Source organism: Hydra vulgaris, chromosome 04 (genome assembly GCF_038396675.1).
Source record: "Hydra vulgaris chromosome 04, alternate assembly HydraT2T_AEP".
Taxonomy (NCBI): Eukaryota; Metazoa; Cnidaria; class Hydrozoa; order Anthoathecata; family Hydridae; genus Hydra; species Hydra vulgaris.
The window spans coordinates 16,879,244-16,904,253 of NC_088923.1; the positions used below are offsets into that span (position 1 = coordinate 16,879,244).

Sequence of the window (25,010 nt, forward strand, 5' to 3'; positions counted from 1 at the left end):
GGTTAAAGACAAACTTAATTAAAATAAATAAATAACTAAAAACTCTTTTTAATGATATTTTATTTAATCTCTACCATAAAAACTATGGGAGTGATTGCCTATGAAAGTTTGTCCGGATTTTTAGTAACCACCCGTTATAATCTTTGTGATTAAAACACAATTGATAATTTGAATTTTTCTCAATTAACTTTGAGAGTAGAGGGGGCGCACCAATTTTACTTGCTCCAAGCGCCAAATGTGTAACTATGCCACTGATATATATATATACATATATATATATATATATATATATATATATATATATATATATATATATATATATATATATATATATATCGTTTGATGTAGTGTTGTATTAAAATAAAACAAAACACTTGTTCGTTGAAAAGTGCTCAATTTCAAAACAGAGCACTTTTAGTTAAAAACGGAAAAAAAAAAGAAAAACTTTTATTATGGAGCTTTAAGCCTAACGACATCATCAATCATATATTACCCATTATTATAATGTTGTATATATATATATATATATATATATATATATATATATATATATATATATATATATATATATATATATATATATATATATATATATATATATATATATATGTATATATATATATATATATATCACGATTCATTTTATAAATGAAGCTAGGTAAACCATAAAATTTGAAAATTTTAAATTATATATTAACTTTATACTTATAAACCAAGGACGTACATGTTAAGGCCCTGCAAATCGGCATTTTTAGTACACAAAGCGAAGCAAATCTTCACTCGAAATCTGAAGTTTAAGCTTTTTTTATATTATATTTTTCAGAAAAAAATATTTAAATAAACATATTTTTAAACTGCTTCTTGCCTTGGTTAACGTTTGTTTAAAAGGTATTTACTAATAAACAAAATTAATTTGATAGCCCCAAAGCGTCAAATATCAAAATCAAAACAAGTAAGAGTTCAAAAAACTTGAATCATTTTTTTAAATTCAAATTGAATCTCGAATTGATTAATCAAAAACCGATTCCAATATAAATTTTGAAGCTTCTCCACAGGCTAGTATAAATACGTATTTATACGTCTTTGTTTAACTAAGCAAAATGAGTTTTGCGATTTTACAAAACCAGAATTGTTTTAGAAGTTCTTAAATATTTAACTGATAACATATTAATTTAAATAAAAACAAGATTATTTATAAACAGAAAAATTTATTCGATATATGAATACATATAGAAAATTATATAAATATTTTATAAAATGTCCTCGTGCTCAAATATATCTGGTCTGCGTTTTGTTATAAACACAAAACCCAATTTTGATTTTTACGAACGAGACCCAACTAAATCAACGTGCCACCATATCCTAAATGCATTGTATACTTATTTTCTAAGTGTAAAAAAAGTTTCATGCTTTTATCCACTTTTGCACAAATGTTATGCTAATCTGCTGCACTACAAGGCTAACTATATTAAAAAAATAGAACGGAATTCAGCAACAGTTTTGACTCATTTTAAAAACCAATAATAAAATTGTAGGTTATTACAATTACAAGTATTTATAGATCCATAATCTTCATAGATTAATAAATAATAACTATTTTTTAAGTGCAAATGTTTTTACAAACATATCTTGATTACTTAACGGTTGCTTAATCTGTTATAAAGACGATATAAAATTAAATTCCAACGTCGACAGTCTTTAAAAGTCTTTAAGCGGTTGCTATGTTTTAAATCTCAATATAGTTTTCCCAAACTAAATAGTCAATAAGAAAATATTCCCACTTGTAAAACGCTTAAATGTCGCTCTATTGACAACATTAATTAAAAATACGGCACACTGCCAGCAATTCTTTTTATTTATTTATTAAAATGATATTTATAGAGAACAAACACTTTCAGTTATAAAGTCAGTTATCAACATGAGTCCTGTTAAAACATAAATTTTTTATCTATGAATAAGAAAAAGTATAAAAATTAAGTAAAATGCACATCAATGCTTTAAAAAAAAGCGATTATTTAATTTACTTTTAATTATTATTATCAGGATTATTTTGAATGTTGAATGGTAACTTGTTGAAAAGTTTGTCTCCTGCAAAAAAAAAAGATTTTTTTGTCAATTCAAGTTTTGGGATTCTTTTTAAGTATTAATGTACCAGACAAGGCTTGTATAAGCTTAGTCTGGTACATTTCTTATGTTGAATGGTTTTGAAGTAATTAGCGACATTTTTATAAAGTTCATCATTCAAACACTTTACAAATTGAATATTGTTGAGATGTTTATGACTGTAGTATATGACAGCGTCGTTTGCATATAGTATGTTCTTTGCTGACGTAAGACATTATTTTAATACAAAACTGAGTGACGATATATAGTTTTTTAATTCTGTATATTTTCAAATGCAATTATCTCAGCAATTGCTTTTTAAATGTGGCTTGGTGTATTTTTTCATAACTGTTTCTGCGCCACATGTTTATGCGTCAAACATGAATTTTAACGGTTATAAAAAGCTTGATCGAGTACGATGTAACTGATCCTAAATTTGTGCATTTTTCCAATTACATTGACACAATTTGTTTTGTTAAAAGTATATAAATTCTAAACTCTATATTAAAAGTAGTTTGTTTGTTAAATAAAGAAAAATAAATATATTCCATAATTATTGATATGATATATAACACCGATAGATCAAACGCTATTCAAAATGGTGGAGATTAGTAAAAATTTAAAAAAGCTAAATAAAGTTGGATGAAGGAGAGCTTGTGACGTATTAAAAGAATTTTTGTAAAATATCGTCTTTCCCGCTTTTCATTGATTTAATGAAGCAGAACAAATTAAAGGAAACCCAATTTAACCGCATGCTTATGAGTTTTAAATAACAATTTAAATAACGTTTAGTTTTTTAATAAACAAACATTTACTTACTGGAAACTTGATTATTTGACATAATACAACAGACTTTAATATTTAATTAACCTATTTCTCTCTACTTGGAATAGTCTTCCAGATTGATCGAATCGAAGCTGTTGAATATATTCTCTACAGGAGCCGAAACATCATCATAAATCGTTATAAAATGACGTAATTGGTATTGCGTCGTTACAACCTAAGAATCAATTATTTTATTTACTTGTGCATTTTTAAAAAAGCAAGTTGCAAAAACTACTAACTTATTATATATTAGAAAAAACTAAGGGCAAACAAACAAGAAAGCAAAATGTTATCTACCAAACATGAAATTGTTTACAGCAAGTCTCGATACAGGACGATTAAAAAACACTTTCACAAAATTAGTTAATACTTGATTAAAATAAATAATATTAAGATTAACCCAGATATAGCGCATAAAAATGTTGTGTCTTAGAAAACAAAAATAAAGACATAAATTCCACAATTTGTCAGTCGTTAAAAGATAAACATAGAACCGCAAAATCAAAAATGAAAGTAGAGAAATTATAAAATAGAAAGACTGGCAGAGGTGGAAAAGAACATTTTAAAGTGAACGTTAAAGTTGAAAGAAACGCTAACTTACATAAACTATGAAGAAAAAAGAATTGTTGCTTAGCACTACCGCTTGTTTTACAAAAACATAAAAGTAATAAGATTACATAGAATAGAGAAAAGTAAGCAAATAATTCATTAAAATGTTTAAGATGTAATAAATAATAATAATAATTAATAAAAACGAAACAAATATACTCATAACAATCAATAAAAAAAAAAAAGTTTATGAAGTTTTAAAAGTAGTTAGTTGTTTTATTTATTTATAAATGTAATCTTTTTATTTAGTTTTTAAAAACTTTTTAGTCATTTCAAAGTGTTTTATTTGTACTTTTTTGTTTTAAAATCTATATGCTAGTTACTATAAGGTTCGGTGATTTGAATGTCCTTTTAATGCTCCAACCATTAACTTTTTATCTATGCCATAAATGAGTATTGTTTTGTTTGAACAAAAATAATAGCATTATGTTTGTGTATTCATTTATTTTGTATGTTGTTTAATGGTTATTTGTAAATTGCAAAATAATTTCATAACAAACTACTCTCGCTCGAAAATTATTTTTTCTGTTATGTATGTATTCTATTATTATGTGTTACATTGATATATATATATATTCTATTATTAATTATTAATTATACTTTTATGAATTAATTAATTAATAAGATAAAATAACAAATTACAGTTAAAAAAAATTGTATATATATATATATATATATGTATATATATATATATATATATATATATATATATATATATATATATATATATATATATATATATATATATATATATATATATATATGTATATATATATATATATATACATGTATATATATATATATACATATACATACATACATACATACATACATACATACATACATACATACATACATACATACATACATACATACATACATACATACATACATACATACATACATACATAATGTATAAATAAGTTATTATAATACAAAAATTTATTTAACGTTTTTGAATGGCTTAACTCGTAAAGTGCAAAATCAGTTTTTGATCTATATTTCATTTTAGGTTTGTTGTTTTAAAACTTAACCAATTATATTTAAACTGGATCAAATATTAAAATCAATCATATTACAGCCATGGTATTGAACTATTCAAATTTCAATTGAACTAAAAAGTTGAAAATTTAGGCTTAAAATGATTCCAATTGTTTTGTTAGTTATTCGAATCTCTTTTACAACTGCATCAGAAAACGAAGCATTTTTAATGGACGGAGACGTAATGATTGGCGGACTTGTTTCGATTCGTGATAGTGGCGGTATAAATAAACTAATGTGCGAAAGCGACATAAGTACCCTTGGTATTATTCGGCTTGAAGCAATGAGATATGCCGTTAAAAAGGTTTTTTAGATTGCCGTTCTAAAGTTTACAGATTTTTTGTTGTTGATGTAACTACAAAAAAAACCTTTTTGAATTTTTTTGCTTGTCCCAAATAAGAAATGTTTTTTTTAAATATTTTTGTGTCTTTAAAAACAGACTGTTAATAAACATTTTTTTGTTTTAGGTAAACAAAAACTCAAAATTATTGCCTGGTTTAAAATTAGGTATCGAGGTTCGCGATTCGTGTGGCATAGAAACAAGAGCATTGGATGAGTCTCTTCAGTTTATAACTACCCGAGGATCAGAATCATGTGGATTTAAAGAAAACAAGGGGAAAAAATTTTTTGGGGTTGTCGGAGACGCTGTTAGTCTTACAACGATGGCCTCAGCAACTCTTTTAAGATTGTTTAAAATTCCCCTGGTAAGTATGATCTAGGTATAACAAGTACTAAAGTATATACGTTAAACCTAATTTCATTAATGAAAAAAAAAATCCTTCATTTTTAAAATTTGTTTTAAAGATAACGTACGGCGCAACAAGTACTGAACTCTCTGATCCGAATAAATACAGCTTCTTACTTAGAACAGTTCCTCAAGATTCGCTTCAAGCCTATGCTATGGTTGATTTTATAGAAAAATTGAATTGGACATCAGTGTTTGGTCTTTACTCAATGGGAACATATGGAAAATATGGTTTTGCAGAGTTTTTGAAAATGAGCAAAAACAGTTCATTTTGCGTTGCTAGTCAAAAAGAAATACTAACAGCTGCTTCTGAGGACGATATCGAAAAAATAATTCAAGAGTTTAATCAAACACATAGAAATATAACTGGAATTATTTGCTACTGCGATTTTCAGGATACGAAAAAAATTTTACAAGCGTTAGAAAAAGCAAATCTAACTACGCATTATCAGTTAATAGTTAGTGATGCGTCATACCCTATAAAAACGAAAAATGCAATTATTTTTTCGCCTTACTACAATTTTTCGAATGTTGAAGATTTTTATAATAATTTAAATTATAGTCTATTACATGACATTTCCAATCAATCGCATAACTTGTTACTGCGTGATAAATCCACTTGGGAAACAAATCCTTGGTATAAACAAGTTTGGGAGCAAGCAGGTTTTTTATGCAAAGAGACTGATAACGAGTCGTTTAAGTATAACTTAAGCTCCTTCCTAAATGTAGCTTAACAGAGAGATGACAAAATCCCGTACATTATGGATGCAGTTTATGCTTACGCACAAGCGATACACGATTATATTTTAAATGTTTATAACGGAAACATTAGCGAATACAAGATGCATATAAATAATTCAGAAGTTAACAGACCGCTATTTTTTTCAATTTTAAAAAATGTACGATTCAACGGTACCAGTGGTATTAAAACATTTCCAGTAAATGGCCACTATGATATAACCTACAATTCAGACGAGGTGTTTGAAAGAATCGGAGAATGGAGATATATAAATGAATCGGGAAATACATCTTCCAACAGACTAACAGTCTTTAAACAAAACATAAGTATTTTTTATAAAAACAGTTCGTGTCAAGAATCCTGCAATAAAAGTGTTGGACAAAAACGTAAATGTTCACAAGATGATTGTTGCTGGAAATGCCATACATGCAATAATAACGAGTATTTGGAGACGCAAAATGCGTTTAACAGATGTAAAGATAGATGTAGACAATGTCCAGTGGGTTTTATACCAAACTCTACACGTAATGGTTGTAGTCAAAGAAAAATCAGCGTAGCGTGGATCATTGTTATAATATTGTTGAGTTTAATTGGATTTTCACTTAACATTGTTACTATAGTTACGTTTTTAAAGAACAACTCAACGCCTTTAGTCCGAGCTTCTGGCAGAGAAATGAGTTATTTGCTTCTAGCTTCTATTTTTTCAATATATATTATATCATTTATAATGATATCATTCGAAAGAAATTTAGTTTGCAACACACGAATTGGTCTTGATATATTTTTTTGTGTATGTTATTCCTCATTATTAATTAAAACAAATCGTATAGCAAGAATTTTCTCTGGCCGTCAAGATGTTTCGTTTTTAACTCCACAATGGCAAGTAATTATATTATCTTTGTTAGTTTTTTCTCAAATTTGCATTTCAATTTTTGAACTTCTTCGATCAAGAAAAATAAATGATGGCCAAGTAACCAAGATCAATACACATTTTGTCCAAGAGAATGAATGTCACAAAGAAAAAGAGGAATTTTTTGTTAGCATTTCTTATAACATATTAATCATATGTCTCACTACTATATATGCATTCCGAACTCGCAAAGTACCATCATTTCTAAATGAAGCTCGTGATATAGGTTTTGTCATGTACACAACGATTCTCGTACGCATAGTATTTTTGCCTGTGTTTTTTGGGGCATCAGCAGAATTCAAGACAATAGCAATTATGTTAGACACAATCTGCTTAGCAACAACTTTAATAGTAGGTATTTTTGCAAGAAAAGTTTATATAATACTATTTAGACCAGAAAAAAACGTTGCATTGAAATCATCGACATTACTTTCTCAAATGACAGATACAGTCGGAACAGTTGACACATAATGTTAGACATGATTTTATCTGTTTACTTCATTCTATATAAACATTCTATGTTTAATTTTTATTTATTTTTCACAATTTATTTTATATTTATACTTAATTTTTTTTTGTCATCACCTTTGCTATTGCGGTTTTACCATTGATTATCATGCGGTTTTACCATTGCTCATCATGATGACACCGTCTCATGATGAGCACTATATAAAATAGTATAAAAAAGCAAATAGGGTTAGCTAGTGTATTTTCGGTCACTATTTTAAGGCTTTTACTTAGTTTTTATAAAAAAACAACAATATCTATTTGTATAAATGAACACCATTTCTTTCTGTTAGTATGCGAATATTATTCTTATTACTTGCAAAATAATAAAAAAACAAATTAAATTACATCTTGCTTATTAACAAAGTTTAGAAGCAGTATCTGAAGACACTGATAATTTAGAAGCAGTAAAGATACTGAAAATTTAAAAAAAGTATTTGACCATGTGTGTCATGACCTATTAAAAATTTTCTGATAAAAAAAAAAAAATCCTATACAAACATTTACTGATAAAAAAAAAATTCCTTTCTTTTGCAATGAAGCTGAATTTTCAGATATTTAGCAACTTCACTTTTGACTATGAAAATATGCTGCTTATGACTTATTCCTTCCCCAACAGCTGTATTAGCAGTTTTCTTGAAAATATCATTTGGAAATAGAACAGTATCAAGCTTTTAAAGTTTCTTATTCAACTCATAATCAGGGTCAGTGACGGATCTAGGAATTTTAAGTGGTGGTAGTGAGGGAATAATATTGAAATATTTTTGTATTTTGTTCCATATTTGCGTTACCTAAAAAAAAAAAAGGGTCAAATTTTAAAATATTTTAGGACTTTTAGATTCTGGGGGGAAGGGGGAGATGCATCCCCCTCGATCCGTCACTGATCAGGATATAAAAAGTCACCATCTTCTTTCTTGGAACCATTTGAGTTGAACTAACTGTCTGACATGTGGGCTTTTGTAAATTTCATTTCAAACTTAATTATTTTTCGCCTTTTTGAATGAAATTTTAAAATCATCTTGCTTAAAAGTTTTTTGCGAGTTAACTCGGTGGACATAAATCAGAAAAATTAAATATTTAAAATTTTGTTGACAGATTTACATTAAATCTTTTAATTAATTACATGCATTTTTATTTGTTTTTTCTAACTGAGAATTAATTCTGGAAAGAACAAAAATTAAATAATTTTGGCATATAAATTTAACTCAATTGTGCTGAAAATGGCTTAAAAAGGATTAAAAAAAATAAAAGCCTAAAATAAGACTATTGAGGCTTTTGTCCTTAAAGTAACCAAAATTCAAACCAAAACAAATTCTACTTATAAAACAGAAGTTTGCGCAGATAATGAAACTCTATGGTACTTTTTTTGTTTTTTTGTTTTTTTGTTCTCTTTATTCCATTAAAAATAAGCATTTCGTTACAATATTTAAAATACAAATATATAATAATAAAAACATATATATATATATTATATATATATATATATATATATATATATATATATATATATATATATATATATATATATATATATATATATATATATATATATATATATATAATATATATATATATATAAAAGTATCTAAATATCTATAAAAGTAGAATAAAATAGAGAATTAAAAATAATAATAATTTTAAAAAAATAATTCAAATTTTTTTTTTTTTTTCTTCTTTTTTTTTATGCAAATATTAAATTTATTGTTAAATCTGTTTTATCTTTAGTTTATACTTTACTTTTTCATTTTTATCGAATTTTTTAGTTATGTTAACGGGGCTGGATGATAAGACCATGTCTTCTGCCGGCTCCGGTCGAAACTTTAATGTTATATTTTTATGTTGTAAAAACATTGTAAAAGCTTATTTTTTTTAATGACGAAAATAAATAAAATAAAATAATATTATATATATATATATATATATATATATATATATATATATATATATATATATATATATATATATATATATATATATATGTATATATATATATAATAATCGTTATTTAATAATAAATGAACGCAAGAACTCGTAGAAGACCATACGGTCTCGTCGAGTACCGCTAAGAAAAGATCGTGTTAAAATTTATAAGATATTTACAAGATAAAAAATAAGTTAACGAAGTAAGAAACTTAAAATATTCCGTTACAAATACAAGATACATTATTATATATTACAGTTGTTAATGATGCATATATAATTTTTATAAATCAATAGTTAAATAGGGGGTAAAAAGGAAGATCACTAAAAATAAAATATCAAAAGTACATTGTTACATTTTCGATTGTAAAAATGAGTTCTTTAAACTTTCGTTTAAAAGAAAAGTAGTTACTTTGATGAATAAAATACTTAGTAAAATTTTTTTAAACTATTTTATTCCATAAGAATGGTCCGCGATAATCAATACACAATTTAAAAAGATTTGTTTGAAAAATGGGGTGCTTAATAAAATTATCATTCCGCAAAATGTATTTATTTTTATCTTTCGATGAATACAAATTATGGAAAGAAATAGGGGATGAATTGGTTTTACATTTAAACATAAAACAAAGAATATTAAAAATGTTAAGCTCATATATATTAAAAACTTTCATTTCAAACAATAGAGGCTTGGCATGAGTATAACGGTCTTTAAAATATATGAGACGTGCTAAAATACATGAGATATGCTTCTGCTGAAAATAAAGAGGTTTAAGTTCAATTTTCTTTAGATCCATGACCTCAAAATGAAGCAGTCTGTTATACATTTAAAAGATAACAACCTCTTAAAGAGGTTGTTATCTTTTAAAAAGAATCAAAATATTTCATCAAAAACAAAATTGAAATTATTGTTGTTTCTTCAGGACATAATAATGTAAAAAATTATATTAGTACTTGCAATGAAACGTAATAACAATTAGCATAATGAAAAAGCTAAGGCGCGTGAACCAGCAACAATTATCAAAACAATTATAAATCTTCATGACATTTCTTTTATTTTATTTTATTTTTTTATGAAATAATTTTAATTTTTTATGCGTGTGTAGTGTCTAAACTTTATTTCAAGTTGATTTTTACAAGCTAGTTTTAGTTAACACTAAAACTAATTTAAATCAACACATTAAATGAAACGTAATAACAATTAGCATAATGAAAAAGCTAAGGCGCGTGAAATAGCAACAATTATCAAAACAATTGTAAATCTTCATGACACTTTTTTAATTTAATTTTATTTATTTATGAAATAATTGTAATTTTTTTATGAGTTAACTTTACACACTCATAAAAAAATTACAATTATTTCATAAAAAAATAAAATAAAATAAAAAAAATTATTAACTAATTATTGGAAAATAATAGTTCGTTATTAACAAAACTTATTATTAAAAGATCAAATTTTAAGCCAGTTTTTGTTAAAACCATGCTACTATGTTTATCGCAACAAAAAAAAAAAGAAAAAAAAAAAAGAATTAGTTTATTATTTTTTTCAATTTTATTAACTTAAACCTTTGAACGATAAAAATTCAAATTTTTTGAATTTAAATTACAGAAAAATATTTAGTATTGTTAAAATATTAAAATTTTTTACTATGTTTTGTTTTTATTTAAAAATCAATTAAAACCACTGCTATTTTAGGACTTTATTCTAGGTAATTTCAATAAAAAACTGTGGATAATTTGAGCATGCTCGTATTACACAAAAATGGCATCTTTAAATTAAGTCAAAAGTTAATGTTTCAATGCATTTTTTTTAAACAAAAATGGATTGGATTTTTAGCTGACATTTTTCTTTATAAAAAATTAATTTCATTACTTTAGCACCAAAATTTCGCGCCACGCATTTATTTATGCGGGATGATATTATTTTAATAACGCAAAAAATTTAACAGCGTTTTAATTAGATGATAGCCGCTAATTACTGCATATAAATTTACGCTAATTGTATTGGTTCCTGTTATCACCACATCAAGTCGATTCGAAAAATACAAAGCAACTTTAACTTCACTTCTTACATCTCAGAAATCTTTAAGTATGCTTATATTACCAAGGTGCTCATCGCGCAACCGTAAGCCGTGACTGGGGGCCTATTTTAATATTCTAAAAATTGCGAAGGTGAAAAGCTCACATTGAAAAACTTGCTAGAGAATTTTTAACTTTTTTAACTTAATCTTGTTTATTCTTTTATATTTCCAATAACTTTGTATTACTAATATTTTATAAATTTTTGTAAATGATTTTAAAACACTGTGTTTTTACTTACTTGTAAACTCCTTAGAGTGTTAGGAGTTATATATAATATATATATATATATATATATATATATATATATATATATATATATATATATATATATATATATATATATATATATATATATATATATATATATATATATATATATATATATATATATATATATATATATATATATATATATATATATATATATATATATATATATATACATTTATTATGTCTGATATGGGTTGTGATCTATTATATTTGACAAAAGTGTTTAAAAATCTTATGTTATGGTTTGAATATTTTTAAATTCTTTTAAATAATTATACTTTATAGATGCCAAAAAAGTGTTGTGTATATGGCTGCATATACGATTGAAAAAACAATTAATGTTCAATCTATTACGTTTTATGATGGTATTCCTTTATTTCTTGTTAAAATTTTTGAGAATTTAGATTTTGAAACATTTCATTGTGGAATAAAATGTTTTATAAAAAGTTTGTAAAAATCGTAAAAATATTGTTGATTCTTGGTCAAATTTTGAGGAAATAGGGGAAAGGCGCCTATGATGGCATACTTAACTTTGAAGCTTCATTATTCAGTATCCTGAAGACCAATAATAAAAGTTTTGATATGGATACATTCCTTGTTACATCTAGAACAATAATTACCTTGGGAGTTTTCATCAGTTTTATTTTTTTTATAAGTTATCCTTATTGTAAAAAAAAGCACAAGTATGCCATCATAGGCAACCACTGCTCCTATGATGGCATAGGGGAGGATGGGGCTAGTTAGGATCGAGGATAACTTAATGATTTCATTTAACCTTAGAGTCTTTCCTCAGAAAAGTCAGAAATTACTCGAAACCATCCTAATTTACCAGTTCATGCTACACACCAGCATTGTAAAATTTTGCGCATGCGCATAGGATGTATTGCGTTTTACGTATTTTTTTGACCAAAAAAAAAATGTTGGAGCATCGCTGTCTTTTAACTTTACTTAAAAATAAGTTTTTCTTATAAAAAAAAAAGGTTTTCCCAACTCGTCAATATTTCAACACCCCCAACTCGTCAGTATGCCATCATGGGTAAAAGTCGTCATTTTCATTAAAACAAGCTGTGTCTGCTTTGTTCAAAAGATAAAATTAAAGTAACTATTCCACTAAATGCACAAAACTTGAATACAAAATGCATGAAAATTTCATTTCTGCACAGTTAATAGTAAAATCACAATCTTAAATATATGAAGGAAATAAAACTACAACAGCACATCCCAAAATCGATTTTTGTTGATTATAAAAACAATATTTGTGCACAAGGGACGTTTTTTCACTAAAACTAATGTAAAGTCAGTATAGTCATGTAGGTCTAATCATTTTTTTACCAAAACCAATTTTAATGGAAATATGACCGGTATGCCATCATAGGCGCTATGCCATCATAGGCGCCTTTCCCCTACTACATTTTTTAAATGTCATGGAAATAGATCATAAGAAAAACATTATTCAGCAACAAATATCAGTTATGTCTGCAAAACTTATTGGAAAAAAAAAATGAATCAGATACAATTATACGTAGTTTTGAATATTTTTCAACATCTCGTGCTTTATACAATAAACTAAGAAACGATTTTCAATTGCCATCAGTTAGTACTTTGACACGCATTACATCAAAAGTTTGCAAAATTGATGATGCTAGTTTCTTAGACTCAGTTTTCAAAAACATTGAAGAAAAACAAAAAATTTGTATAATTATTCACGATGAAGTATATGTCAAAAAAATGATGCTTTACCATGGTGGAACATTGTTTGGTAAATCTTTAGATGATCATTATTGGCTAAAACTGTTTTGGGAATTATGAAAGTATGTCTCAAAGGTGGTCCTAAATTTCTGTACAAGATGATTCCAATTTAAAATTAAGTTCAAATTTTCTGTTTGAACAAATAAACTCCAGCATAAAACTTATAAAATCATCATCTGGCGATGTAAAAGTTGTTATCTGATTGTAATTGTGTAAACCAAGCATTTTTTAAATTATATCATACTATTCCGGAAAAATTTTGAATGTGAAAGGTCGTGAAGCTGATGTAAGACACAATGATCCACTAGAAGCACCTATTTGTAGTCCTGATGATTGCCGTCTTAATACTCTACTTCAGTTTGGTGATATGGCTCTTGAAATGTGTTGTAAAAATGGCAAAAGAGTGAAGCAGTTATCTAATGACACTGCAAAATCAATTCACCATACTTGCTATGGTATTGTCGAGCTATGTAAATATTTATTAGCAACAAGTCATGATTATGTTCTTCTTGGTATGTTTACAAGTGACCACTTAGAAAAAGAATTTGGGAAATTGAGACATGGTTCCGGAGGTGCCTACTTTATAAATGTTCAACAAGTTATAGAAAAATTGCATATAAATCACACATCACTGTTGTTATCTTTAAATATTGACATAGATTCTTTTGATTTTAGTTCAGGTCATGAGTGTGCTTTTTGTACATATGTTTTATGTGAAGCAGGTAGTGAAATATTTGACAATTTAGAAAAACTAGAGTCATCAATTTCCGATACTTCCAAAATGTCTTTGATTTATATTGCTGGTTATGTATGTAGAAATGAATATAATGAAAACATTTTGTTCAATCAAACATTACTTTATTATGAAAAGTTTGGTGAGTACCTCAAGTCTATAGATCGTGGTGGTCTTAAAATTCCACCAGACAATGTTTGCCAATGGGTTTTTTTTTGCTTTGTCTTATTCCATTCGATAAAAGATAAAGTTTGTCGTAAGTCCTTAAGTGACATCTTTTTGCTAGTTTCTGAATTTTACTATTTTGAAATTAATCAAAAACATTGCAACACACTTGCTAATATATTTTTAAACAATTTTTGTGCACAAAAAACACCAAGATCTAATAAAGAACCTGCATAAAAAGTTTTAAAGTTATTATAAATTTGTTTAGAAAAGAATGATTTGTATCTGTTGTTGTTCAAATATATGCAAATATTTTCATTGTTTTAATTTTTTTAATTATATAAAATTTTAACTTTTAATTACATTTTAGTATAAATATTTCTGAATAAACTAATTAAACTCATTATGAGTCATATTTTGACTCCAAAATATAATTTTATAGGAGAGTTGTTGATAATCCGTAAAAATAATAGGCCCCCAGTCACGGCTTACGGTTGCGCGATGAATAGGCCTTCAGTATAGAGCGCCATGTATATAATAAATTATTATAATAATTGTAATTATAGTTTTAACTATAGAAATAACAATTTTACAGTGTTTTAAGGTGGTAGACCACTAATAAATAAAATATCCTTCAAAAATTACATTGTAAAAATTATTTTTATATAAGTTGATTAAAATTTACATTTTAATGACAATTTTTTTTTTTTGATTATTAAATGGCTTAGGAAATTTGGTCCTGAAACCCCCAAAATATGGTTATTTTGTTGCGGTAAATATCTCAAAAACTAGGTAAGGTATCAACTTGAAATTTTTCAGACTTGCTTTTAATATAATGAAAAAAATCCTGTACCAAAACAAAAGAAAAACATTAAACAGTTTTTTTTTTAAATAAAAAAACACTTCGATAACAAAAAAAGGGACATTTTTGACCATATTTGAACTTTAATATCTTTTTATCGAGTTATCATAATGCAATAAAAGCGGTTGGGGACATCCATACTAACTAAAGGAACAACTCCTGAAAATTTTATGAAAATCAGTTAAGAGAATCAAGAGATAATTACCGCAAAGTCGTAAATTTTAAAGAACTGAGAAAAACACATGAAAAAAAAAGTTTTTCTTTTGATTGGCAATTTAGTTTCAATTTTAACTCTTATCAACTTAATTAAATATCTGTTTATAGTAAATAAATAAAAAGTGACAATTGACAGGATGACAATATCTTCATTTTTTTTTTGCAGAGCTACATTTGAATTGTAATTCTTAATCAATACGTTTAATGATTTATGTTGGTTTCCTCTGAAGAGTCTGCGTTTCTTGCTATACCTTTTTTTATTTCTTTTATCTTTATTTCCCATTATTTCAGTTATTATTTAACCAAAGTATAGAAGACAAAAAATTAGCCGAAGAAAGTTGTGGTGGTTGTAAAGTAATTAGACATTTACTGAAGAAATCCGTTAAAAACCATGTAACACACTGCACCAAAAGCATTTAATAATAAACAAAAAGTAGTTTTAGAGTAGCAGTCACCACAAATAAAGTTTTTTTGTCTTAACTTTAAGGCATTTTGTTGGATAACTTCCTTTTTTGCTACATAGCAACGAAATAAACAATCCGTTGCTACGGACAAATTTATGAAAATGCCTAAACCGCATTATTATTAACTGATTTTTAATACGGTTAGCTTTATTTTTATATAAAACTAATATGAAATTCGTAATCTACGATAATTATATCACTTAAAAACTTTAAAATTGAAAAAATGATTTTTTCGATTTTTAATAGTGGTCTGCCACCTTAAATACTTTTATTACAGTAACGAAACTTTTAAAAAAAAAAAATTAAGAAAATAAATGCATTAAAAATTGATAAACTAAAATAATCAACTAACCTGTATAAGAATTAAAACTAGCTACAACAATTACAAAAGATCTACCCCAATAATACTATGCTATTTTTTTTTTATTTATTTTTTTTCAATGCTATTTTATATAATATACATTATACAATATACAATATACAATACATTACATTACATTATACAATATATTATACAATATACATACAATACATTACACAATATATTATATAATATACATTATACAATATACATTTTATATAATATACATTATACATTTTTGTTTTGATTACCAGTTACAACTAATACATTAATTGTAAAATGTTTAATAGCATATAAAGCACTGACAAATACATCAATGTACAAATTGATGTATTGTACAATAAACAAATACATCAGGACTCTAAATTACAATATTTTGGTAAGATGAAGCTTTATGATAGCAGTTAGCCATTAGTTGAGTAAATAAATCTGCTTCTTCATAAATCTACTTCTTCGTGATCACTTTTAAGGGTGATTATTTCAAATACTCACACCATTAGCTGATAACATATACTTTTAATATGTCTTCATTGAAATGCTAAAAGTTTATGTGATTCTTTTTATTTTTATTGGTTAAATAAACGCTCTTATTTGGAACGTTTTAAATCTAACTTGCAGGGTTTGTAACCATTGCACGAGGACAAGAGTCTTACAACACAAACGCTGGCTTTGAACGATCGTGGATTGACTTCAATGTCAATCAATTCACGGTCGTTCGTCACCTCAAAAAACTTGGAAAAGTGTGGAAAATTGCTGGATTGGTCTCCCACGATCTCTCCGACTACAACAGAGTCGATCGGGTTCGAATTTTCATCGAGTAAATGCAGCAAAACGAACACCATTTTTAAAGAATCTTGTCACTAAAGATGAGTCATGTCTTCTCTTCAAATAACGTCAAAAGAAAGAAGGCTTGCTTTTTTTTAGGTGTTTCTCCCAAAAGAATACCGAAACATGTGCACTGTATGAAGCCGTGCTTTGTTGAATTTATTACCAATAAAGGCTGGGATCTCTTTTTTTTTTTTTCTGTTTTAACATTAAATAAAACTTTTACAACTTCATAATATAAAACAAAAATAAAATTAATACAGACAAGAGCTCAAAGAAGATGAGGATAGCCATAGGTAATTGCAACCTTTTCATAGAGCCCCTTTAATAAAATTTCAATAAAACATCGTAATAAAATACGTAGAACGCTAATAGGATTAGTGTGCAACAAACGAAAATTAAAAAAAAAAAAAAAAAACAAGAACAGATTTAACAACAATTATTCAGAGTAACTTTAACCAAAAAAAATATCAAAATATTTTTACTGTTTAATTGTGTTTTCTTTTTCAAATTGTTAATTTTTGTGCAACATCCTTATCAAAAGTTATGCACTAGCAAATTTTTATCTTATTTTTCAATTTTTTCGTGAAGATTTAGCCGCGAAAAAAATACGGCAACGTACATAAATTTGCCGCGCAACTCAGGATTGTTTTAACTTCGAAAGGGAGACGTAGGGGGTAAGATTTTAAGCATAAACGATTAAGAGATTCTGAATCAATACTTTGAAGTTTTTACAGAATTGGACAGAGTTAGACAAAGACCAGAAATTAGATTTTTCTTTAAAAATTTGGTCAGTTTTGAAAACGATATGGCATTCTTTACTCTTTGTGACTTTCAAGTTAATCCCTTTGCACCGAGCCTCTTTTAAGAATAATCTTGCTGCAAATTATCTCTAAATTTGTAAAACTGGAATCAACATATTAAAAATTTAGCCTTAAACAGTAAAAATATTTTGATATTTTTCAGTTTCTATAATTTAATCTCTACCCAGTTCCTTTAATGGGACGAAATGTAATAATTCAGTGCACTAGAGAGAAATTATTCCAAGTATACTTTCTTGAACGTTTGAGTCATAATAAAGTTATTAAGTCATAAAAATTGAGTTTGATTTTAAAAATTAGTATTTTTGAATTATTTCGCATTTTCAAGCATTTCTGACCACTGTGCAGCATTTCAATTGCTGAGCGTAAAACCTTGTACTATGAACCTTGTATGCAGGAATCACATATATCCATTTATTTAACCATAAAATTGAAATAATTAAAAAGTGATTTATAATTTCACAAAATTAAGTTCGGTGTAACCAGGGCCGCCGTGAGGGGGGGGGGTCTACTGGGTTGTTTTCTCCCGGGCGCCAGGTCGACAGGGGCGCACGAAGCCGAATATAAAAAATTTTTTTTTTCATGTTTATTTAAAAAAAAAGATGAAGTACTGGGAAGCAGCGTGGAAAATAAGAAATCAAAAGCAGCCGGTCAATTTGACCAGCTAAAACATATAATAGACGGTCAATTGCTTTTTTTGGCCGGTTAATTTTTTTTAGTTTAAATTTTCAACTTTGTAATGAAGTGCTTCATAATTGGACTTTTTAATTAAAAAAAGTAATTAATGCTTTAAAACTAAGAAATTAGCATTACTTTCAAAACATTAGTTTTAAATAAAGCGATTCTTTTTATATAGCGGAAACTTGCAAATAAAGTGAATACTAATGATTAATTTAACAACCCGCTGAATTAAATGTTTAAAATAACTTTAGTGCACGGAGATTTTCATTCAATTAAAAACGGAGATTTTTTACTTTATTAAAAAAAGAGATTAGATTAAATCCAAGTAGTTTGATATTGATATAAAATATTAAAACAATTTTATTAAATTTATTTCTCTAATTTTTAAAATCTCTCAAATTTGAAACAATTTTGAAACACGTGATATCAATGTGATAGTCTGATAGACCCAATCAATAAGAAATTCAAACAGTTCTTTGCTTATGAGCGGATGCTGTTTCAAAAAGAATTAAAACATGTCTGGTTTTAAAAAGAAAGATTTTGGTTGTCAAGTAAGAAAGAATGCTGCTCAAAGAACTGCGAATGAGGAAAAGAACAAACGCACTCTTCAAGACTGTGGTATTACAGTTACAAAAAAAGGAGAAGATGAAAGTCCTACTGCTTCAAACTCTTTCCTGCTAAGTCAATCGATTCAAGTAGTAAATAGTTTTCCCCGTGAAAGGATATTTTACCATTTGATTAATTCAATGTTATATAAATTTTTAACTTATTTTTATAGGTTGGAACTGAAAACGATGTCACTGACATTTCTGAAAGCTCGGGAGAGCCCCTATCAAAAATCGGAATGGTAGCTGTGAATGAAGAGAATATTTTGGTAAGTTCTACCTCTTTAAAAGAAATGATGTTAATAAACTTTTAAGCTAATAAAATAAGATTTTTTAAAATTTATTCTCAGGTGTTGCCAACAGAAGAACCCATCGCTACCATTCCTTCCAATGATCCTGCTTTGTGGGCAGCACATCTTTCCAAAGTGGAAAGAGATTCTGTGCTTCTACAGGGGCTTCCTCGAAATCCTTCAGCTTTCCCGAAAGATTCTAATAAGAAGAAGGTTCCTGAATCAATTTTCTACGAAACTTCTCTCAACGGGGAGAAGACATGCCGAAATTGGCTGGTCTGGAGTGTATCTAAGAAATCATTTATTTGCTTTCCGTGTTCTCTGTTTGGAAGCAAACAATCTTTTGGGATCGGACACCAGTCGCACCTTCTAAGATGGAATGATGGAATAAGCTGCAACTGGCACAAGCTACCAGAGAAAGTCAAAAGTCACCAGAATAACGCCCAGCATCGAAACTTTTACATAGAATGGAAAACGGCGCTAGAAAGCTTAGAAAATCAAAGCGGAATAAATGCAGCTTTTGAAAACTCGATAAGAAATGAAGCAGCCAGGTGGCGTGAAATTCTACGATGCATCTTAGATGTTACTCTTTTTTTAGCGTCACGAAACCTTAGTTTCAGAGGTAAATCTATTTACAATTATTCTATTGTGATACCGACTATCTTTAAATTTATTTAGCTTATATTTATAAGATTAACTAGATATTTTGGAAATCATTAAACAAAACAAATCCTTCTTTATTCTTTTAAATAAATATGTTATAATATTCATAAATCATAATATAAAATCATCATAGAATCATCATAAAATAAAACAAATGCTTCTTTATTGTTTTAAATAAATCTGTCTTATTATTATAATTTTTAGGTTCATCAAAAATGATTGGAGAAGACGACAATGGCAACTTTCTAGCTACCCTAGAGCTCTTGGCCAAGCACAACAAGACTCTCCAACTACACTTAGAAGAAGTTTCCCGCTGCCAACAAGAAGGTAACAAAATGAATGCCGATTACTTGGGCTGAAGCACTCAAAATGAATTCATCAAAGAGTGCGGAGGAATCGTTCACGGTGCCATCATCATCAACGAAGCTCATATGGCCATCTACTATTCCATTCTTGTGGATGGGACTCCGGACGTCTCTCACACCGAGAATCTTGAAAAAAAGATAGGTGCTGACATTGCCAAGCTTATTATGGACGTCTTAGAACAAAATGGAATCGATCTCAAAAACTGCAGAGGTCAAGGATATGACAATGGAGCGAACATGTCCGGTATATACAAAGGAGTACAGGCGATTATACTGCAAAAAAATCCTCAACCTCTCTATATGCCATGCAGCGCTCATAGTCTCAACCTTGCTGGTGTTCATTCTGCTGAATCTTCGGTTGAAGTCAAGAACTACTTTAGCCGAGTCCAGTCACTTTACAATCTTTTCAGTGGAAGCCCTAGTCGGTGGAAAGTCTTGATTGAAACCACTGGTTTGTCCCTTCATCAAACGTTGCGAACCAGATGGAGTGCGCGAATCGAGGCCGTGAAGCCGTTAGTCAAGCGATCCAGGGAAATCCTCGAATCTTTGAAAAAGCTCCGCGATTTTGATCTAACAGCTGATCAATTGAATGAAGTAAAATCTCTGGAGAAGTGGGTTCATTCATTCGAGTTAATCGTAATGACAACCTTTTGGTATAAAACTCTTCAATCAATCAACTACGTGAGCCTTGCACTCCAATCAGAAAATATTTCCTTGGACGACGAGATGAAACTCATTAAGACTCTTATTGAAGATCTAAATCGACTGAGATCATCTTGGACCAGCATCCTTAATGAGGCACGTTTGATAGCATCTGGTCTTGCTTCTTTTGGTTTTCAATCAGAATTTGTGAAGAAGAGGACGAAAAAAAGGAAGACCTTTCACGAAGAGGTGAGGAACACCGCTCATTTCCATGAAGACGAAGCAAAAGAGTTTGAGGTGAGCGTATTCAATACCGCTCTTGATACTCTTATTCAGCAGGTCAGCGATAGATTCCAAGCTGCTGAGAAGACGACGAACATAATTTCGTACTTGTGGTCATTGAAATTTCTTGTTATGTCAAATGAAGAAGAATCAGAAGAAAGTGTTGAAGCACCTATCCAATTGGAGGAGAAATGCAAGGTCTTAGCACAAATCTACGCGACCGATGTTGAGGAAAAGAAACTTATTGAAGAGGTCCGCCACCTCGATGCTCTGAAGCGATCCAATCTTTTTGGTCCAAAAGAATCTCTCACTTCCATGACGTTATTGAATGGAATATACCAGAAAGGTCTTCAGCCGCTCTTCGAATCAGTCTGCATTTTGCTGCGCATCTTCAACACCATTCCTGTTTCTGTTGCGGAAGGCGAGAGATCTTTTAGTAAGCTTGCTCTAGTTAAGACAGCTTTAAGGTCTACAATGAGCCAAGAATGACTCACGAATCTTCTGGTTATTTCCATTGAGCATGATCTTGCCAAAAATTTGTGCTACGGTGAAGTGATTTCCAAATTCGCCATGAGTAAAGCTCGAAAGATCAATTTCCTCTGAAGTTGAAACAACAATAGCTGTTGTATTCTAGACAAATTTTTGCTCTTAACATCCAATAGTGTTTAATGATTGTCTTTGGTCTGTTTCTACCATGTTCTAGTGTCGACTTTATCATTTTGTGTATGAGTGTATAACCAAGTCAAAAGACCAATGCAATTATCTAGAAATAAACTGTTCAAATGTTCATTAATTAAAATTAAAAATTCTATATTCTTTTATTCTCTTTGATTTGTTATCAAATGGCTTATTATATGTATTGAATTATGGATCATTAGATCAGCTTTCACTTTCAGTAGGGCGCTTGGAAAATTTTGACCCTGGGCGCCGCAAAGGCTCACGGCGGGCCTGGGTGTCACTCATATAGATAAAAACTAGTCATTGGAGTGACAACTTAATAAAATAAACAAATAAAGCAAAAAAAAAAGTAATATAGCGACCAAAATAAAATTAAACAAAATAAAAAGAAGAAAAAAAAGATTTAAAAAAGCAAGACAAATAACACAAAAAAGTGCAAATATGAATAAACTGACATCATAGATAACGAATGAATGAGATAACACAACGTTTGACGACCAGAAGAGTGATAGAAATAATGAAGAAAAAAAAAAGTAGGATATTTTTAAATATTATGATGAGACAAAAAATAAGAAATAACTTGAATAATAGCAACAAACATAAATAGCAACAATAATAAAAATAATTAGCAACAAAAACCACAACAAAAAAAAAAAAAAAAAAAAAAAAAATGCACGTCAACTTAAACAAAACACAAGTGTAATTGTCAATATAAACGATGCACACAATTACGCAACAGTATAAACAAAACATAGAAATATACGACAATATAAAAAATACAAAACACACACGACATTATAAACAATACACAAAAATACACCACAATATAAACAGTCCATAAAGCTTAAAATAATAAAACTTAAAAAATGTTTTTTTTGTTTCTTTTAATAACTTTAAGTTTTTAATTTTCGAATTTATCACGAACAGTTTCATTCTTTTAACTTTGCGTTTAGTTCTTCTGTTTATTTAATGTTTTTCTTCAATTTTTAATCTTTAATATTTCAATTGTTTTCACTTTATTTCATTTTTCAATTTTTCTATTCTAAACAATTTTTTATTTGTTTTTCATTTTGCTCTTTTTTCTATTTTTCACCTTTTCACCGTTAAAAAAATGCTTCCTCCATTTGCGATGTCATTGCTAAGTGATGATATATAAGAACATATGTCTCACTTCATGAGATTCACATATATGAGGACATGTCTCACTTCGTGGAGGCTCTCACAGGGGAAACGAATGGCCTCCATAGAACATTGTGAATACAGTTAAAAATAAATAAAATAAAATTAGTGCGTAAGCAAACACTCGAGTTAATGTTGTAGAAATGAATTAAAATAACCCAATAGTTGATTTAGTGTTATACAAACTCGCAAAAGATTTCTTTCTGTTTTAAAGCTCCGTTCAGAAATACCTTTACAAGAAGTGATTAAAGAAACCTTTGTCAGCTCGTTTTTTATCTTGGTAAAAATGTAACTCTTGGTAAAAATGTAATTTTCAATTTCACCAACCTGGAACTAGTCATGAGACACTTTTTATGGCAGACCGAATTTACTTTCTCACATTGGAAATGACAAAAAATGATATTAAAGCAGTCAGAAAGAAAATGCAGTACACAAAAAATAAAAGTGTAAAAAGAAACTGAGGTACGCAAAGGAAGTGTTGTTACCCGTAAATAAAAACACCAACCATTTGAGTAGAAATTAAGAGCAACTAATACAGATTTAAAAGTAGTTCAAAATGGTCAAGGATTTTTCTAGAAGTCACACAAAACCTAAGTTTATTTTATACAGAATAATACAAGTAAATAAAAATACCAACCATTTGAGTAGAAATTAAGAGCAACTAATACAGATTTAAAAGTAGTTCAAAATGGTCAAGGATTTTTCTAGAAGTCACACAAAACCTAAGTTTATTTTATACAGAATAATACAAGTAAATAAAAATACCAACCATTTGAGTAGAAATTAAGAGCAACTAATACAGATTTAAAAGTAGTTCAAAATGGTCTAGGATTTTTCTAGAAGTCACAAAAACCTAAGTTTATTCTATACAGAAATACAAAATTTAGAAAACTTTATATCAAAATATTTCATTAATATATTAAAAAGGACGGTTCAAGACCGAAAAATTATACGAAGGAATGTAAGAAAAAAAATACACTGTTTAATTTTCTTTCAGTAATATTTTCTAAGAAAAACATCCATAAAAATTAAACTTTTAAAAATCAGAGAAAAATAAAGAAACACAGTGTGTTACCATCTTAATCCAGTTATTTGAAAAATATTTAATGATTAACAAATTTAGTTTAATCGCAAAACTTAAATTGAAAAAAACATTGTCTGATTAAAAATTTTACTACTTTTTTTTGATTTTCAATTTAAATATTCTAACTACTTTAAATATTATGCCAGAAATTTACCCTTCGTCAAATCTGTTACGCCAGCGTAACAAAGGCAATGGTAAATATCCAGCACGTGGTTTATTTGTATTTGTATAAATAGATATGTTCACACCTCGTAGTTCTAAATTTTCTCAATTTAAATACAAACTATAAAAGAATCTGCAAAAATATAACTTTTAAAATTTGACTTGTTAAGCTTCAGAAACTTCATGATTAACCTGTCAAACAAATATTAGCAAATTACATTATTAACATGTTTAACAAATATGTACAACTAAACAATTATAAACAACGTAAACAAATTAAAGAATTATTTCTAATCTTTTTTAGAAGAGTCGTTCAACTCAATATGCTCCTTCAACTTTGATTCGCTATTAGATACTTCAGGAAGTATAATTACAAGTAATATACCAGCTGCTAATAACAAATGTCCAATATAGAATAAAAACCTAAAAACG

General features: G+C 27.8%; 5 protein-coding genes across 7 annotated transcripts in view; 4 read left to right on the forward strand and 1 right to left on the reverse strand.

Moving 5' to 3' along the window:
• The first annotated feature begins 3,319 nt into the window (after positions 1-3,319).
• On the forward strand, positions 3,320-7,535 carry LOC100215785 (metabotropic glutamate receptor). Of its 3 annotated transcripts, XM_065795619.1 has the most exons (5): positions 3,348-3,620; positions 4,550-4,623; positions 4,701-4,882; positions 5,046-5,282; positions 5,383-7,535. In XM_065795619.1, exons 3-5 carry the CDS (start codon positions 4,748-4,750, stop codon positions 6,055-6,057), a joined length of 1,047 nt encoding a protein of 348 aa, XP_065651691.1. In that variant the 5' UTR covers positions 3,348-3,620; positions 4,550-4,623; positions 4,701-4,747; the 3' UTR covers positions 6,058-7,535. The 3 variants fall into 3 exon arrangements, with proteins under 3 accessions (XP_065651690.1, XP_065651691.1, XP_065651692.1); XM_065795618.1 differs by having other exon boundaries at positions 3,320-3,620; positions 4,550-4,882; XM_065795620.1 differs by lacking the exon at positions 4,550-4,623.
• On the forward strand, positions 6,085-7,535 carry LOC136079601 (metabotropic glutamate receptor 2-like). The gene has a single exon (XM_065795617.1). It carries the CDS (start codon positions 6,085-6,087, stop codon positions 7,441-7,443), a length of 1,359 nt encoding a protein of 452 aa, XP_065651689.1. The 3' UTR covers positions 7,444-7,535.
• Positions 7,536-19,371: 11,836 nt separating this feature from the next.
• Positions 19,372-20,545, forward strand: LOC124818497 (zinc finger MYM-type protein 5). Its single transcript, XM_065794949.1, has 3 exons — positions 19,372-19,502; positions 19,584-20,145; positions 20,391-20,545. Exons 1-3 carry the CDS (start codon positions 19,473-19,475, stop codon positions 20,543-20,545), a joined length of 747 nt encoding a protein of 248 aa, XP_065651021.1. The 5' UTR covers positions 19,372-19,472.
• Positions 20,546-20,617: 72 nt separating this feature from the next.
• LOC136079226 (zinc finger MYM-type protein 1-like) lies at positions 20,618-21,964 on the forward strand. Its single transcript, XM_065794950.1, has one exon. The coding sequence runs from the start codon at positions 20,618-20,620 to the stop codon at positions 21,962-21,964; it is 1,347 nt and encodes a 448-aa protein (XP_065651022.1).
• Positions 21,965-24,313: 2,349 nt separating this feature from the next.
• Positions 24,314-25,010, reverse strand: part of LOC101235541 (lysophospholipid acyltransferase 2) — a 46,622-nt gene continuing 45,925 nt past the window's right edge. The window contains exon 15 of the mRNA XM_065795621.1: positions 24,314-25,001. Within this exon, the coding sequence (XP_065651693.1) occupies positions 24,869-25,001 (133 nt within the window). The 3' untranslated portion in view covers positions 24,314-24,868. The remainder of the gene's footprint in view (positions 25,002-25,010) is intronic.